This window comes from Fopius arisanus, unplaced genomic scaffold (assembly GCF_000806365.1).
Source record: "Fopius arisanus strain USDA-PBARC FA_bdor unplaced genomic scaffold, ASM80636v1 scaffold00071, whole genome shotgun sequence".
Lineage (NCBI taxonomy): Eukaryota > Metazoa > Arthropoda > Insecta > Hymenoptera > Braconidae > Fopius > Fopius arisanus.
The window spans coordinates 436,233-454,215 of record NW_011887810.1 but is presented as its reverse complement, the minus strand read 5'-3'; the positions used below and the strand labels follow the sequence as shown (position 1 = coordinate 454,215).

The 17,983-nt window shown below is 33.3% G+C and overlaps 3 protein-coding genes across 11 annotated transcripts in view; 1 reads left to right on the top strand and 2 right to left on the bottom strand.

The window, feature by feature from the left end:
- eag (ether a go-go) overlaps positions 1-5,170 on the top strand; it is a 144,576-nt gene extending 139,406 nt beyond the window's left edge. For 7 of the 8 annotated variants that reach the window (XM_011310014.1, XM_011310012.1, XM_011310009.1 and 4 more), the window contains one exon: positions 1,139-5,170. In XM_011310014.1, coding sequence (XP_011308316.1) covers positions 1,139-2,088 — 950 coding nt within the window. In that variant the 3' untranslated portion in view covers positions 2,089-5,170. The remainder of the gene's footprint in view (positions 1-1,138) is intronic. The other variant, XR_892457.1, reaches the window with a different exon arrangement.
- A 1,069-nt stretch (positions 5,171-6,239) lies between these two features.
- Gnmt (Glycine N-methyltransferase) lies at positions 6,240-10,251 on the bottom strand. Of its 2 annotated transcripts, none has more exons than XM_011310003.1 (4): positions 10,145-10,251; positions 9,110-9,494; positions 8,100-8,356; positions 6,240-7,241 (listed from the first exon to the last, which is right to left on the bottom strand). In XM_011310003.1, the coding sequence occupies exons 2-4, from the start codon at positions 9,441-9,443 to the stop codon at positions 6,966-6,968; spliced, it is 867 nt and encodes a 288-aa protein (XP_011308305.1). In that variant the 5' UTR covers positions 9,444-9,494; positions 10,145-10,251; the 3' UTR covers positions 6,240-6,965. The 2 variants fall into 2 exon arrangements, with proteins under 2 accessions (XP_011308305.1, XP_011308306.1); XM_011310004.1 differs by lacking the exon at positions 10,145-10,251 and adding an exon at positions 9,695-9,870.
- A 1,108-nt stretch (positions 10,252-11,359) lies between these two features.
- Positions 11,360-13,510, bottom strand: LOC105269613 (zinc finger protein 706). The gene is made up of 3 exons (XM_011310002.1): positions 13,312-13,510; positions 12,839-12,983; positions 11,360-12,272 (listed from the first exon to the last, which is right to left on the bottom strand). The coding sequence occupies exons 2-3, from the start codon at positions 12,980-12,982 to the stop codon at positions 12,183-12,185; spliced, it is 234 nt and encodes a 77-aa protein (XP_011308304.1). The 5' UTR covers position 12,983; positions 13,312-13,510; the 3' UTR covers positions 11,360-12,182.
- Between the last annotated feature and the right edge of the window lie 4,473 nt (positions 13,511-17,983).

Here is a 17,983-nt window from a genome sequence, read left to right as displayed (position 1 = left end):
TATTTCATTTGGTTTTTTCGTATTACTCGTATTACTTTTTTGTTTTCTGAATGAATACTTTATCATTCTCGAAATTTGTGAGGTGTTATGCAAAAAAATGCATATTTTTATAAAGTTCCAAGAAGTAAATGACCAAAAAAAAAAAACTTTTTTGCCAGAAATTTTTGAAACCATCCAAAAGTTTCTTGTTAGTTCTTTCGTTCACTCCCAGTAACCCTGAAATACTGAAATAATTATCAATTAAAGAATGTGACACAATTCTCTTTTTTAACTGTCTTTGTTTAGAAAATAACTCAAAATAACACATGTTTCAATCAAATAACAGACAAGTGGATTATTGCGTCCATTCTTCTATACTGAAGTGTCTTTGATAATTAATTAGCCATGTTTTCGGATACATTGGAAATATTGAAAAAGTTTAAACAATTGATATTATTTTCATCAATTGTTTTCATTTTTTTTTTATTCCCTCAAATAGAGTATTTTAATAATTTTCCAAATTATAACGTATTCTGTTTTATTACACTGCATGAAATCTATTGAGTAGTTAACGCGGAGATTTCACACTCGGAATTAAAATTATCACTGAACGAATGGATATCGCTTGAGTTGGGTGACAAATTTGACACAAACACTCCTTTGAATCCAACTTCCATTTTGTTAAAAAAATCGTATAAATACCTTGCGAGGAAATACCATATCTTTTGGTTTCAAACGATTTTAATTCATCTGCCAAATAAATAAAATCTCAGTAAAAATCATTTTTTCTCTCAGTGTATAGCAAAGTTGAAGACGTAAAATGAGATGTTTCAAAAGTGAATAAAACAATCATTCTCAAATTCCAATTTTGTCAAAATGACCTCTACAGAATATTCAATGCCATAATAATAAAACTTGTAACTATCATTTTTCGAATTAGTATCGAAATTCTAAAAAATCCTCATACACATTCATCCATACGAATATGATATAAAAATATAATAGCTGAATTGCTGAACCCAAAATTGGTCATTCTAACACAAAAAATGAAAAATTTCGGATTTGACGAATAAAATGCTGGAAACTGGAAGCAAAAGTACAAATTGTAATATAGTATATAATATAATAATTCACTGGTTGCTCTCAATTGCTTTAATAGGAAGTTCGAGTTTAGACTCCGGGAGCGAAACTGGAACTGGGACGGACACCTTTAAGCGTACTCTGAGTGCCCGTGACTCCCGTCCCTCCTCGTCTGTTAGCACCAATAAGGTCTTTCCAAAACTTTCCAAACTCAGCGGTACCATCGAAGAAGTCCAGGATCCTGAACCACCCAAAGAACCACCAACGACGACTCTAGCAATTGAATCAAAGCAGCTTTCCCTTCGCCGCCTGGAGTCTTACGACGGGGGTTTAATAACCGCTCAACCTGGTCAGGACCGGGAGATCCTCGCCGCTGTGCTAGAAGTCAAAGTTGATCTCAAGCTGGAAGTCCAGCGAGTTAATCAAAGACTAGCAAAGCTAGAAGACATGTTAGAGAGTGTTATCAGCAGACTGCCCCCCGTACCGCCTATCGCAGCGACTCCAGCTCGTCCAGGGAATCTAGTGATCTCAAGTAATAATTTAAATGATACAGCAACTCAAACATCTCCAGATCAAAAGCCTGTAGCGATGTCGAGTGATTCTAGAGATCCAAATGAAAGACTTCCAGCGAAAGAACTCCCACAACATCATCATCACCGGCACCATCACCACCATACAGACCAAAAAATGGAAAAAACTAAAGAACCAGTGACTCCAGGTCTCGATTATTCCCCAAGGGATGTATCCAAAGAGCTCTTAGAGCGTTTGACTCAAGCCTCAACTTCTCGAGAAGACTCCACAGCTCTAGGTCCACTGATACTGCGGAAAAGACGGAGTAAATCGCGAAATAAAGGTGCTGCACCCTTAGCTCCTCTTGCACCTCTAGCTACCCAACCTATTTCACCTACTGACGCCACTGAAACAACCCAAATGTTAGAGTGCGAAGAACGTGATCCTGGTGGCGACAGAAGTGAAAGAACTGATAGGGAAAGGAAGCGACCGCCCCCAAGGCCTCGAGAATACTTGTGAAAATTTACAGACATTCATAACATTGTGCTGCGAACAATTACCAGATCCAGAGATCTTTCAGCATTTATCCATTGTTACATCATCCACTATATAAAATTCATTATGTTATTCGCGCTTTTATTATGAAAAAATCTAACTACAAGACTAAAATTTGCAAGTGGCTGTGCTACGGTCGAATTTAAGAGACTTTGTTGTTGATAATCTTGATTACGATCTCAAGATGAATCATCGAGAATATCTAGGGTACGTAATGATCAGTAAATTATCAATTCTGTACGAAAATTATGAGGAAAGAAGCATGGAAACCAGATTATTTTGAAATTATCTTTTCATAAAGAGGTTCACAGATATTCATAAAGCAACAGCTTGGCTTACAACATTTTTTCAACTTGATAATAGTATCTTATGTTACAAATGCATAAAGTCGGAGAATATGATCGAATGATGTTATGTTTTCAGAGCGAGTTGCATCCCAGAAGAAATCGAATCTCCTTTACAATGAGAGCTTTCGTAAATCTACCACTCTTTATTAACGAATCACGAACTAGCCTATCTCTCAATTTCATACATGTGCAACATATGCTAGTACATCGTGTAACTAAAACGCATACGATTATTTCATGGCGTACGGACAATCTGGGATAGCTCACGCTACACGTTCGTTATTTTCGACTTTTCAATGTCACGCAATGAAATACCGTCTGAAACATGTGCATGAAAAAGCTTCATAGGAGGTTTACCGCACGAGCCAACGGCGAAAGATATAATCCCTCCGATCGAAAAACAAAAACATTTTCCGCACATGTTTAGAACGACAATTTATTATACGACGTCGAAAAGTCGAAAATAACGACCTCAGAGCGTCAGTTATTCGAGAATTTTCGCACGTAGTGCAATAATTTTATATGATGCTGCTAAGTGTAGAAAAAGTATATTATGTTACAAGTGCGTAAAGAACAACTTTTTCGCACACGTAACACATTTTTTTTAGACCTGCGGAATTCATTGTTGGGAATTGTGGTGCATGTCAAGTGGTTTCTGCGCACGGAGTGTGTAAAAGTCAAGGTCGTGGGTAAAGTAAATTTTATTTGATGAACGACGAATTTTATTTCAGAACTTTACAAGTACAACTTACAACTTTCTAACTTTACATCGTGCACAGATCAACCACTTAACGCACAGTAAACTCTTCGGAAGAGTAAATTTTAGAGGCAGATATTACAAGAGGTACTATTTGACGAGTATGAGAATTACAAGCCGAGCTAATGGCCTCATTTCTTCTGAAATTGTAAGATTACGAGGCTTTCGTGTATTTGACTAAACTGCCATAGCTGACATAAACCAGTCTATTATAATAAACTTACCTTGCCAAGAAAACGCAATGTTTACGTCTAATCGTTATCGCCTATGTTTCGGAGAGCTCAAGTGAAAATTGTCTTCTTGCTGGCAATGAATGATATTGGGAGCAATCATAACAAAAGATTTTTCTAAAGAATTTTATGAAGAAAATTTTTTGATGCTGCTGCTTGGACACTAGTGGGTATATATAATACCCAAAGATATTTTACAATTAATCTGTGTAAATACAGTCATTATTTTCTCAGTAATTCACTACAGAATTGATAGGGGGTAAATTACATGTGACAATGTAGTTTAGTATATCAATCACGAAGGTGCAATCGCAAGATGGGCGCTGAGATACTTGTGATTTAATTTTAAGGAAATTTTAAATACGGAAACTGGCGGAAGTAAAAATGACTTTAATTATCTCTGTGCGTATTTTAGATTCTACGACGAAAGATCACAAGTACAATTAAGAAATGAAGATGTGAAAGAAGTTGACAGAAGAAATTTTAATGCAATTGGAGATTGAAGGGAATGGATATCGTATTGTATATAATATACATACTGTAATAAATTGTACATATAGTACAATATAAATATAATATAAGGCGGTGCGTGGTTTGAAGATATATGGAGTAGGGATGCGGGAGAATGGGGCAAAATAGATTTTTATCATAATATTGCACCATGGAATAACAAATTACTGACGATAATTTTTCTCCCCTTAAGCTTTCATCATTTTTACTAATGCTTTATTTATAAGCTAATAAATATCTTTGAAATATGTTTAAACATATCGATATCTATCGTACGATGCAGATTGAAAAGAGATTGAAAGAGAATGGGGCAACGGGAAACAGTGAGGTAGAATAAAATGTCTACTCTAATGTTTCATTAAACTTTAAAAAATCAACAAATTAATATTTTATCCCGCTGTTTTTATTTTCTTCATTCTACTTTACTTTCTTCTATTTTATCAGTAACTTGGAATTCCACGACAGAACAATTCATATTTACGAAATTACATGTTATCAGTCCAACCATATTATGATATGCACTGATTTTCGTGACGAGAAAAAAAACCAAATATGTTAAGAAAATCCGTTCTTGTGATCAAGTATTGTGATAATACTTTAGGTGGATTTGAATATTTATACTGAAGAAATTCCATGATCAACAAAATAAGATCCGTTAGCTCATTATGTTATTCTCAATCCTATATGTGATACATTATTAATACAGAAATTTGTCACTCCAATTAATCACTATTTTTTCGTCGAACTCTTTCTAATTTTTTGTGGAAATGTTCCTTAATTTTAAACTCTTCCTAAATTGAGCTATTTCACAGTGGATTATTTAAAAAACTCAGATAACAGCCAACGATGATTTTGTTATAAAATCAAAATAAGTTTAAACATTGAAAAAGAAAGAAGAAACTATTCAATGAAAAACCATTCAAATTGAAGTATCATAACTAATTTAATATAACAGCATAATAAAACGAGATTTTGCCCCAGATCTCCTTTATTTTTTCCGCGTCGAGTGACGACGAAAAATTATCAAAGTGTTAAACCAAAGAAAAATACGAAAGACATTATAACAATTTGTTACTTAGGTTTTTAGATAGCAGAATGAGACAAATGAAAAAAAAAAACGATATAGCTGGCTCTATTCGTAGTTGAAAAAATTCTATGCGAAAGTTGAAACGCTGTTGGTTATATATAAAGTAAAAAAAAAAGAGAAAATAACAGAAAAAAACGCACGCGCGGCGGCTGTTTTCACTCGAAATATTTTAACGACCGCCCTTAACGTGCAAGCTCGTTCAACTGCCTTCTTTTTCTCACTCAATTGCTTCGCAAAAGGAATATGTGCGGAATTTGAAAAAAAAAGTATGATATTATTTTTGCATTGCTTCGGAGTTTTAGATTTATCATAACTTTTAATATTAACAAAACAAACAAAATGATTATGTTATTAATCATTAATTGAAGTTAAAAGAACATGTGAAGAAACGGGTCTAATGAATTATTATTATTAATTTAGTGAAAAATAGGGAAAATGTGAAAGGAGTGGAGTCTAGAAAACTTTGCTACAACTTATTATACTTCGTCCATTTTTTACGTCGGCTGTGCGACATTGGACGGGGCCCAAAATTCTCGTCATTAATTTATCATTTCAATTAATTTCATTTAGAAAAATGGTATTGATCAATTCAGTTTTGTTCAATGATTTAATGGATGAAAAATCTGATTGATCTAAGTAATTCTTGGTCGTTTACGTATTTTATCTCAAAAACCAGTGATATTCAGGAGAAACGTGAAAATGCATTTTTTGTGAGTAGCATGATGATAATTACAAACAAAATTGCATGATCATATGTTTCCATGAGATATTTCTCATGAGATAATGTTGTGATGACTAAGAAGATGTGATTGTTGATTCCAAACAGTTAATCTCCGTGTTTACTCTTTTCACATTAAATAGAAACAATTCTTCAATTTATATCCAAAACAAATGAATAAATCAATGGAAGAAATAAGGGGAGTACTGTAGAAACCCCTTAGCTTAGAAAGAGGAAAAGATCGAGTGATATTAAAAAACAAAACGAACCTTCTAGTCTTGGCTTTCCGAAATGTATATTTACTATTTATACAAAATAATCCAAAAATCAAGTTTATGTACGTTTATCGTACATATCTCATAAAACATGAAATAAAAATAACAAATATTGATAACTATTTATTTCTTGCCACAGAATTGTTCCCTATGAAGTATAGCAAGCAGTATTATTTCACTGCTTTTCTATCAATCACATCGAGACAAAAAAAAACGTTGATAGAAAAATAAATTCATTCTCTCCATCATATGCTTTTATTTATTATAGAAATTTTAAACACTTGAGATTTCATCAGTCTTATCACGTATACAAAACCGACAAGAGAACTAGTCTAAAGAATTTCTTATGGAATTTTCGGTAAAGAGATACAATACCACCCTCACACGTAACTCAGATTTCACCATTGAATTAATATACTTCAAGTCGCCTCATTTTTATGGGTGCTTGCGTAGATGGACGAGACTTCTCACTCCTCCTCACTTCTACGGATATACATTTTTTTCTAATTTATATTTCATTAAATTTCTTAAATTCTTGCTAGGTATGATTTAATCGGCGTAATCCAGGGTTCGTGAGGGGGATGCGACTGGTATGAACCCCACAAAGGTCGACTACCTAGAGGTTGGTAAGGTAGTACTTTACCGGATTTTCCTACCGAAAACAATATCAGTTAAAGATTCTTCTTAAGGCAATGCTCTAGCCAATTCTCGGCAAATTGTTAAGTGCGATCGTTTTTTTCAGAAGAAATCATACAATCCAACAGAAATTTCATAAAATTTTTCACCAAATGTTTGTACAGAAAATTTGATTTCCTGAAGCTAACTTATAGTTTCATTATTCTTTGCCCCTTTTCATACGTAATTTTGAAAAATCTTCTTAGATGCGACTTGATGTTTTCCCTAAGTTTCATTGAAGCTCACATACTTTTTTCTAGCATGTGAATGTAGAATCCGGGTGTGTCATTCACCTCAAGGGGCATAAAATCAGCATAAATATCGTGCTTAGCGTCAGGTCCGAACGTTTCCGCAAGCATTTGGTGGAAAACCTTGAGGAGATGAGGGTAATACGAGAGACGAAAATCACTGGTGTTGTCTTTGCCGCTGTCTAGGGTTACCATGTAATCCATGATCACCATCTGAGGTTTTCCAGCGACGAACAGAACTGATGTTTTTATATCTGTTACATGTTCATTCTGAAATTTTTTTACATCCTCATATTGATTAATTGCATAATATTTTCTGTTTCATGTTTTCTGGTAAATATTACAATTTTTTCTTTGAATTGAGACCAAGATCATTTATTACACAATAATAATGCTCTAGCCCTTCCTCTCCCGCCGCTCTTTTTGGACTATTAGGTACACTCTAAAAATGGGTTAATTTTGAAAAGTTTTGGATTGAACTTTTAGTGAGTTTCCTTTTGAAAAGTCGGGAAAATAGCTGTCGGAAGTAAATTTAGTATGCCCGTAAAAAGTTCTTCATCTATACCTATTACTTTTCATCAGTATTTTTAGTTCCTTAAAAAAGAATCTTTCGATACTTGTGAAATGATTTTTTTTTACTTTTTAACACCTATATCCGTAATTTCACTTTCTACACTACGTATTGATAATTCGTAGCTTCTACTGAAAATTTTGGTGGGTGAAACTAGTTTATAGCGCACGTTTGAAAAAAATTAGAATTTCAAAAAATTTCCAATAGTAGATGGTAAGTGTTTTCCAAAATTTGTGAAAAGTACGATAGAAATCGTACAGTTTTCATCAGTTTTTATAAAAGTTTGGATCAAATCCTTAGTCACCGTAATTTTCTAACTTTTTATAAGTAAGAAAGAACTTTGATGAAAGATTGTTCAGAACTAGTTTTTTGACTAACCAGAAGGACTCTGTTTTTCGATTCTACATTCGAAAAATTGATCTTTTCAAGTCCCTTGTGAAGTTCAATAAATGTCAAAAGGATATGTTTTTTAAACATGTACGATAACTGTTTTACACGCATTGATGAATGAATGAATCCAATAACGAATAATGAGGTGCAATGAGTCTCATACTTACGCTGTAGTAAATACACTTGGTTTGGGTCTCTCCACGGCTGATGATGTGATCGTAATTGCGATGGTCGATAAGTAATAATCCACCGGGCTTTACACATTTCTCAAAGTTTCTAAGGGCCTGCTTCTGTTCCCTTTGGTCTCCGAAATTATCAGGCATATGGGCGAAGCTGTTCCCTAGACATATGACCGCGTCGAAACCATCTCCAATTATGTCCACAATATCATCAGTGAGCGTTAACCAATTGGCTTCTTCAATCACTGTGGCTCATACCAAGAGCAAAAAAAAACAATTGCGAATAACAAATTAAAAATGTGCAATTTATCCTTTGCAATTTGAAACTTGGCATTCTGAATTTTTTTATTTCTTATGGAATTTTTCAGTCCTATCAGATCATTTTTTATTTTTAATTTTAGACTGCTAATTTTGATCTCTGAATTTAGAATTTCAGTGCACACCGAATCATTATACATGTGCTTCTTAAATAAAATTTACAATCTTCAATAAAATTTCCAGATTACTGCAAAACTTGAATTTATGTCGTTCAAAATCCACTCTGTTGTACTGCATATGAATAATTATTGATTAAATGGAAATCTCTCTAAATCATAAAATTTCTCGTATAAAAAAGTTCAAATAGATGAAAAAAACGTAATTTCAGATCTTTTTTTGCGACTTATTGAGAACATATAGAATAATAAAGACAATCATTTTCATAAATTAACCAGTTCTGAGCTATGCGAACTTTTATTTTTAACGTTAATTTTAACCTCAGGCGTGGATTGCTTTTAGTGAAAAAAATGTTATAGTCCATAGTTCATCCTAAAATTAATGAGAAAAACCACGAAAAGTTTCACAATGTTTTCGACAACGTAAATATCTCGGTAAGGAGAGATTGTTTAGAAAAGAAATTTCTGTATCAACTAGGTCATCTCATGATTTCTCTTAACGTCACTCATTACTGAGATGATGACACTCCAAAAACGAAAAATAATCGAAAAATAGAGATTTACCCCAATTATCAAAGGCCGACTCTTTTCGCCGTTCCCATCTTGACTTCAATGCATATTTCAACATTTTGTCAGAGGCATCTACACTGACGACCTCAAATCCCTCTTCCAATAGCATCACAGAATCCACTCCAGTACCACAAGCTACGTCGAGTATTCTCTTGCATCCTCTCTTCCTCAAAATTCCCACGAGGAAATCTTTATAATTTTGCGTTCGTTTCTTCTTGTCTCCGATGTACATACTCCATACCTTGGCAGCTTTTCCATCTGCGTATTGGTCCCTCACACCTTCAGCAGCTGCTCCTCGTGAGCGAGTTACAAGAACTTCGTCATTCATATCTGATGTTCGATGATGCAATATCTACCGACGAAGCTATTCCTCTGACGTCTGAAATCAATAAAAATTTGCGTTATCACTTTAATTAGTGTTATGGATTGAACCGTATTCGAGTAACGTCCCTTCAACGAAAAAATATATGTATATTAATAATTATGTGCGACACGTATGTGACATACTGCATTTTTTCCACAATTATATTTCATGTGATATATGTGCGTATAATTAATATTTATATATATTGAATATACATTGATTTCTGTGCGGGCAATCTCTTCTCAATTTTTTACCGAAACATCCATCATTCTAATTGCAACAATCATCTCACCAATGAAAAGTGTAACAAAAAATGAAAAGGAAAGTTTCTTTAAAAAATTTTTCTTAAAATCATTAATTTCAAAGATATGATCACGATTGAAAGGATGTGGAGTTGTTCACGATCCGCATCCGACTCTCATCGAATCTCATCCATATTGAATTAGTGGAGAGCTATTTCGAACTGCTCGGCATGTTTCTTTGGAATTTTTTTGGAAAATTTGATAATTGCAAGCCCTTCTAGAACTTTTCGCCAAAAGTGTGATGAAGAGAAATAAAAAATTAATTTCACTTCACGCGCGTTGTGCCACGTTGCTGTTCGATCATTCAACCGTAAGATCCAGAGAAAAAAAAAATATCCAAAAAAAAATAAAAAATTATCTTACACAACGACTCAAGAGCTCTTCAGAAACTGGTAATCGTGCCACTTTGTCTCCAGCTACTTATACGAGCGGAGACAAATAATCCAGTCATTGGCATTATGAAAATAGATAGATGGAACAGAGCATATGACGAAATTTTTTCCATGTGTATGTAATCAGCTATCGGGAACAAAAAGTGTGATAAGAACTGAACAGCGGGCAAAAATCTGGGGGCGGAAGACCATCATTACTTGTCGTCTCCATCTAAAAAATTAATTTCATAGTTGACATTGACAAAAACAGGTTTTTATAATAAACTTCAGTATTTATTCTCACACTTAAAAATTCCCTAAGCAATTATCTCCACGTGGTCAAATTTTGACAGCCTTCATGAATCCTATAAAAAAAAGTGCGGAATTGCTCGAGTTTTTTTTAACATTCATGAAACAATTCATCGTATTGTTACATGGAAATTCAATATCATAATATAAATAAGTGAATATTATTATGCTCTCACTGCATAATCATGTATATATCATGTGGTATATACATGATCTAATATACATCTATCGTTAATAATAAATCCTTGTGGTGACTGACGCAGAATAGTCCTCCATAAATCCACAATATGCACCAAATATCCATTTTAATCCAATAAAATTTATTTAATATCGAAGATATCTCTCTAAATTGGTATAAAGCTGACAATCACGTAGCAGATTTGATTTTGCTGTACGTTAAGGTAAATATATTATCTGAATAATATGCCAATCCGAGACAGCATAACTTTTTTCAATACGTAAAACCTTAGGAACTAATTACGCGACGTTAAAATAATTAATCTCTCTATAAGGAGGAAAAAGTCAGAGACATAATAAAAAAATTGCTTTTCAAGGGTAGTCAGTTGCTTGAGAGTTATCAGTAATCATAAGGAAAGACAATTATAGTCCGCTTCGTCGAGAATAAGAATCACAAAATTAGTTAATCTCAAGAAATTTCAAAGAAAACCTCGAGACAGTTGATCTTGATTGATATAAGGAAAACAAATTCTGTTGATAATTGTTCTCACAGTTCAATACACCACATCAGGTTTCGATGGTAATAATTATCGGAATCAATATAAAACGTTTTAAATTCGCTGAGATCATCATTCATAATGATAACACACTCGACAATTGCATTTATTCATCAAGAGCTACCAAAGGAGTTATAAGCCATCATAAAAATACCCAACAAATATTTCGTGCATGTACAAATTATTATTCCAAGGATTTCAAACTCTTCTTCAAAGAAGAACAAGTATTAAGTACAATTGAAGCATGTCGACGGAAAAAATCAATATAAATTCATTATAAATGAGTGATTATCTACAAAGATTTGTGAATGATTTACATCATAATGAATCAAGTTTATATTAATGAAAAAAACCCTTAGATCCACTTGCTCAAAATACGAAAAGAAAAGAATGATGGTAATCGCTGTCCTATTAATATTTGAGTTTTTAACATCTTTTTCCTTTTGCTTCGTAGATTATATAGATTATAATTTAGTTGGTAGTGGCAGTCGTTGATTCTAGAACAAATCTATTACATTTAATTCAGGAATTGAGTGGAACAGAAGAGAACAGGGAGTAATGATTTTTAATGACTACAATTTCTTAATGTACGTCCATCCAGAATACGAAGCACTAATTATTATTCAATAATCACTAGTAATTAATTCAATTATTATAGTGCATTCCATAACAGTGTTAAGTGCATTTCTGAGAAGTTGAATCGAAAAAGTCGAAGAACCAATAAAAAAAAAGTATGGAATAGTGTCAAATGTTTTAGTGGATTTCCATTTATTTCCACGATTAATCAATGCTATTAAAATCGGCTGGATAAAACATTACACTATATATCACTCGTATTAACTTTTGTTGATGCCTCGTTGTTTTCTCAACATTCCGTGCCATTTTTCTTTCAATTAATTTAATCGTTTATTTGTTTTATTTTTCCTCGCGTTATCTTGCCACTTTTGCCTGTTGTCTGCTTGCTTGAGACCAAACGAATTTTCACCTTCATATATTCTTCAAATCGTCAGGCATGTCATTTTTCGGATGTTTATTTTCAAAGTGCTGTTTATACGTCTTTGGATCGGGCATCTGAGCCTGCAAAATAAATAATTCATTATTATTATTATTTACTTAAGTAATCCATGTATTGAAGACTCGTTGGCCTGATTTTGAGAGACCATTTAATTCAGATTATTAAAGCCCTCGGGGAATAAAACCTTCAGAGAAATTTTATTATTGTGAACTTTAAATCTACGAAGAAATTCAATATTTTCATTCATTAATTTCAGGAATGCTTTCTGGCCAATGTTTATCCAATTAATGGATCTGTCATCTTTCATTTTCTTCTAGATTTCAACACTTTTCAAGAGGTAACGGAAATACCTACTTTCTATCTATAATAAAAAAAAATCGATATTCTCTTTTTTTCTATGGTTTCATGATCAATAATTAAAGCGAAATACTAGAAGAAAGCATCTGTAACTGATAAAAATAATATCATCAACAGTTTTCTTCATTGTTATGTGAAAAAAATCGTACATTACAGGGAAATTACTTTGAAAATTTGACAAATGAAGGATTATAGTAATATTTTCCGTTTTTCCTAAATACTTTTACCAATTTGTCTCCTCTCTTATCGATTATTGATTTTGAGTACATACTTTGCAAACTACACAGACATGGACCAAGGCTTTTTGTGCAGCTTTCTTCTGCTCATTGGCACTGTGGCCCTGTTGTTTCTTCAACTTGCTAGCTTTTTCAGCTGCCTTCGCTTGCGATTGAATTTTCTGATGTCCACGGGCCATTCTAAAAAATAAAAATATCGTATTAGTAACTCACGACACCGGTACCGCCTTGAGCATTAAATTTTACTATTTTTCCTTGAGTTTTAAAGGTTTCCTAACCCCCAAAGCATATGGCATGGGGCATCTTTCCTTTTAACAGTCACTCCAAGTAATTTTCAATGAATTTTCACGAGTCAAATAATTTAATTGATCGACATACATGTTCAAGAGTAGCATGATTACATGCGAGGTCGGATCAATGATTAAAAATGCCTAAAGAAAGTGGCTGAAACGTTTTCATGCTTCCACATAGATCATGCAAGTATAATAAAATTTATTGTTATATTTACCTTGGTCACTCCGAGATATTTTACCCAATTGTGTGCCAACAATTTTCGCGGCGTCGTAAAGTCCGTTCAACTAGTAGAATCGGAGTTACCCTGAATTTTGAGGTTGTTGATTGAAAATTCAGAGTTTTTACTCTAAAAAAAAGACGAGCCAGCACCGTGGTTCTCCCTCTACTGCACGTACAACCTACAATTACTCTCCTCAAAATGCCAGTACCCACAACTCTGTGCGCCATCCAACAGTTTCGTCGTCCTGATTGGTTCCTCGGAATAATTTCATTATTTTAAATCTGACATATTTTTGAGATACCCCGGCAAACAGTCATTAAAAAATTTCATGAAAAAAATCACATATTTCGTTGACTATTTTTACGCACCATTTCAATTAATCAGAGGGCAGTTTTTTATGACAAATAACTGGGCCTACTCTGTTTTATTTCGAATATTTTCTACTAACATATGGGATGCTGAGACAATACGGAAACCTAGGATGAAACAAACATCTGTTATGCTCCAGATTTTGGTCAATTATATAGATATTATTGTTGAACATGTGGACAGCATTGTCAGCGCGACACTTGCCAGTGTAACTGAATTATGCTGACCAAGGGATGATATATAAACAATTATGTATTTAAGAAGTCGTTTGCGTATGCAGAAGGCAGATTTAAATGTGACTCCGACGTGTATTAGTGATAATCATTGTAATCAGTCAGATGATGTAGTTAAAGTAGTGAACTCTCATATTTAAATACCTATAATCTATTGGCGAAATTTATCCCTTCAAGACTAGAACTAAATTTTTAATATTTTTTACGCGTAAACACGCATAAATAGATCAATTGAGTTGTTAGATATTGGCCGTGTCATGGACTGTTAAGTAGAATGCTTCAACAATAAAAACAAACAGTTTTCAGGATATTTGGAAAAGAAGATTGTTCATTTACTGTCGAACAAAGATCTTATTGTTAATATAAAAAGTAATCACTCGATTTGATGCATCAATACCCGGGGTCAGTTTAAATTGCAATCGCAGTACCTTTCGAGTAGAACTCCATTTTAAATCCATTGTTTAACTCCATAACACTGAAAATTTTCTATTTGAGCTCATAATTTTCGAAATTTAACCAGGTACCTCTTCATGTAGACAACCATAATTGATCTAGGCGTTTTCCAATTTCGACAGAGTTTACAAGATTCGTCGAATCGATGTGGACTCTTTCAATTTCATCAATAAACTAACTCCCGAAGATGTACTACAGACCCGTTTAGCGAAATTTCAAATTTTTTTATTTTTCTGGCAAGCTTACGGTGAGATATGTATCTTATTGAAAGTTTAGAAAGAACGCAGCAAAATGTTGACTTCACCGTGAACCTTGATAAATTTATAAATAATGACAAAACGCAAAAACATTATATTTTCGGTAAGGAAGTGTTGAATATCCTTAAGGAGTGAGTTTCTTCCTGTACCGAAACAGGTGGTGAGCGGAAAGGGGACGGCAGGATTTTCGTAAGTGTTCCAATACCTGAACATGAAAAAGTGCAATTTTTAAATCCTATAAGAAGCCGACTCTCAGAGTCATTATATCCCTTATGCTATGATTTTTTGATGGGCGATAGATAAATTTCGTTAAAAGAGTCGCAGATATAAATATTAAAAATATTTTAAGAAATTAATATTGGATGGGTAACAGCGGCAACGTCGCTCAATAAAAAATTTCTGTGGCACAAGTTGGTACCATTAGCTCACTATGGCACACACTGGGCTACTTGTTAGATGTTATTCTTTACTCTCGCTTTACTCATATCACTACATCAACAATAAAAATTAAAAGTAAAAAAACTAGTGATTAAAAGTGAATTATCGATGCTCAAAATTAGAGATACACATTATTCTTCCGGTATTGACTACAAGAATTGTTTTTAAACATTACTCACAACTCAACCTCACTTAGTCGTGCTCCATAATCATGCCTTGTTGGAGAGGAACTACTTAATCATATTTTCCAATTATGATAATCGTTTATTTACTGAGCATTGTCTTTATTATCGATAAAAAATCTCGAACACCCAAAAGAATTCAGGTGATGAGTATCAGTCATATTTGAATTCAACGCGCTCTCATGCTCCTTCATTAGGGGTTTTATGAGACGTTGCTGTAAATTTCAGTTGTGCGCGCAAAAATTGTGGTTAACTGCCAATTTGCACTAATTTTTCAATATTCAACGTAAATTACTCATTTAATTGGCCGGAAAAGATCTACCGTTTGTCGGCAACTGTATTATTTATAAATATCCGAAGTTTCATTGCTCTGCGATCATTTTTGTGTTTCTTCACTAAGCTTTCGTCAAGACTTTTTAAAAATGGTTAGATCTTACCATTCTACGCGGCCAGGAATCTAACGGTCTTTTTCACTACGCCAGCCGGGGTAATTTTTTCTTTTATGTTAACTCTCTTTCCTTATAAATAATACCATAATATTTAAGTGAATTCCAGAATTTATCTTTTTAATTATCTGTGTTTACTACAGAATTACTATTTCTTGTGAGAGGATACGGAAAGAGAACAGATCAATGAAAATTACCCGAAAAAATACGTAAAATTTACGAAACATTGCATAAAAATTCTTGACTATAATGATTGGGGAAATCCCTGTTGAATTTTACAGTTTCTACGAAACTTCTTTGTAGTCTTTCAGTGATAGCCCGGAAAATTTATTGAACTTTTTCAGATTTTTTTCGTATATTTCTATAGAAATTCACCGAAAATCGTTCTCGCATGAGGATTACGTGAAATGTGCCGTAATTTTTCTTGAATACTCCTCTCCATGAAAGGAAAGCTGAAATATTAACGAATACTATGATTTTTGCTTTCCAATGCAAGCATTTCAATCGATCAAATTTGAATTCCTCACTTTTGTATTATATTAACCCAATATGTCGGTACGTATGTATGTATATATGTAACAAATCTTTCAAACTTCAGCTCGGATTGGGCGTGAGTATATCCGTGCAGTTCAATCATTTTCTTTCTCTTATGTCTTATAAGTATTGTTGAACCCGAGTCGTCGATATGAATCAGAATTCAATTAATTTATGATTTTTTTCAATTTTTCAGTTATTTCTTGAATGAGTTTGTTTATTCGGCATTACGCCATCATGATTTTTTTTAATACATAGATGACACTGTGCGTTGTTTTTTCATATTAAAGCAAAATGCTACTTTCTCTTCTCTTGGACGGAATCGATTAATTTTGTTGTTTAAAAACATTCCCAATTTGGAGTATCGAGGAAGCTACGTTAAGATGTCCTGATGACAATCGACGTTTTCTGTGGATCAATAATTGTGATAAATACATCTATGTCAAAATTTATATAAAAAATAATATAATTGTGATGGATTCAGCGCCATGATTTTTGTCGACGTTTTTATTTCTCTCATACCGAAATCAAGGCATGAAAATGTATGGAAAATTTTATCTCCAATCGAATCTCATTAGTTTCATCCTTTGATATTAATTAGGAAAAAAAAATACGAAGTTTTAATTGGCAAGCAAATTATTAATGTCACTCAGCGCTCGCAAATCACTCGGTTTCTTTCAGCGCGATGCCTTTCATCGATGTTTTTATTTTTTTCATACAGAAATCAAGAGATGGAATGGGTATCGATAAATGAAGCTTGTTTCATCCCTTAATATTAATGGGGTGAGAAGGGGAACATTTTTGATTGGGGTGAAAAATAAAAAATGGCGTGAAAAAAATTCTAAAATTGCACTTTGTTGAATATTTTTACTGAATTCTGTGCAATTTTAGACCTTAATAAATTAGCTTTTTTATACTTTTAGAAATTTAATTTCGAAGAAGAATAATTTCCTACATAAATAATTGCGTCTTAACTTTCTAGATATTTAAAAGCATTATAAATGGCTCTTTGCTATAAAAATGAAATTGTGACATGAATGTATCTCTTTTATATCGCTCTTTTGCAATAAAAAGTATTTCATTATTATTCCGATACAACTAATATTTGTCGAGTTATAATGCTGTAAACAATTGCATGATCCAAAGCACCTCCAATTTTGTATGTTGCATAACTTTTGAAAAACAATTCGGTTTCCTCTTTCCTCGCGTTTTAGGATATCCGAGAGAGCTTTGTACCACATACTTCATTTATATGAAAATTGAAAAAATATAAATTTTTTTAAATTGACATACTGTCAAATGCCTCATAAGTGCTGCTGATCTTCCCTATAATCTCCGATATTATAGGGATTATTTTCTGAAAAAAGAACAGTGCCACCATGTGGGGAATCCTGGTAGCGTTGTGAAATCCACTCTTCGATCTTCAACATTCTCTGTACTCCATGATCGTATTTGTTGTGGAATTAATTTATACTTCGATAGTTGTAAAAAATCGATTCTTATTCGATTTCAATTCGAGATTACCGGGACATCATCACAGGTTCTTCAGTAAATAAGAGGGATAGGGTCAGGAAAGGATACATACATTTTTTCAAATCATTTAAACGTTAACTGGGGAGGAATTCTGCGCGTTTTATGTTAACATGAAATCTCATTATTTCGCTCCCGTCAGGTGGAGCGCAGGCTTTATTTATGTCACATTTCAATCGGTTTTGGAACGTTTGTTTGGTGCGTAATAAGGGGAGGGATGAGAA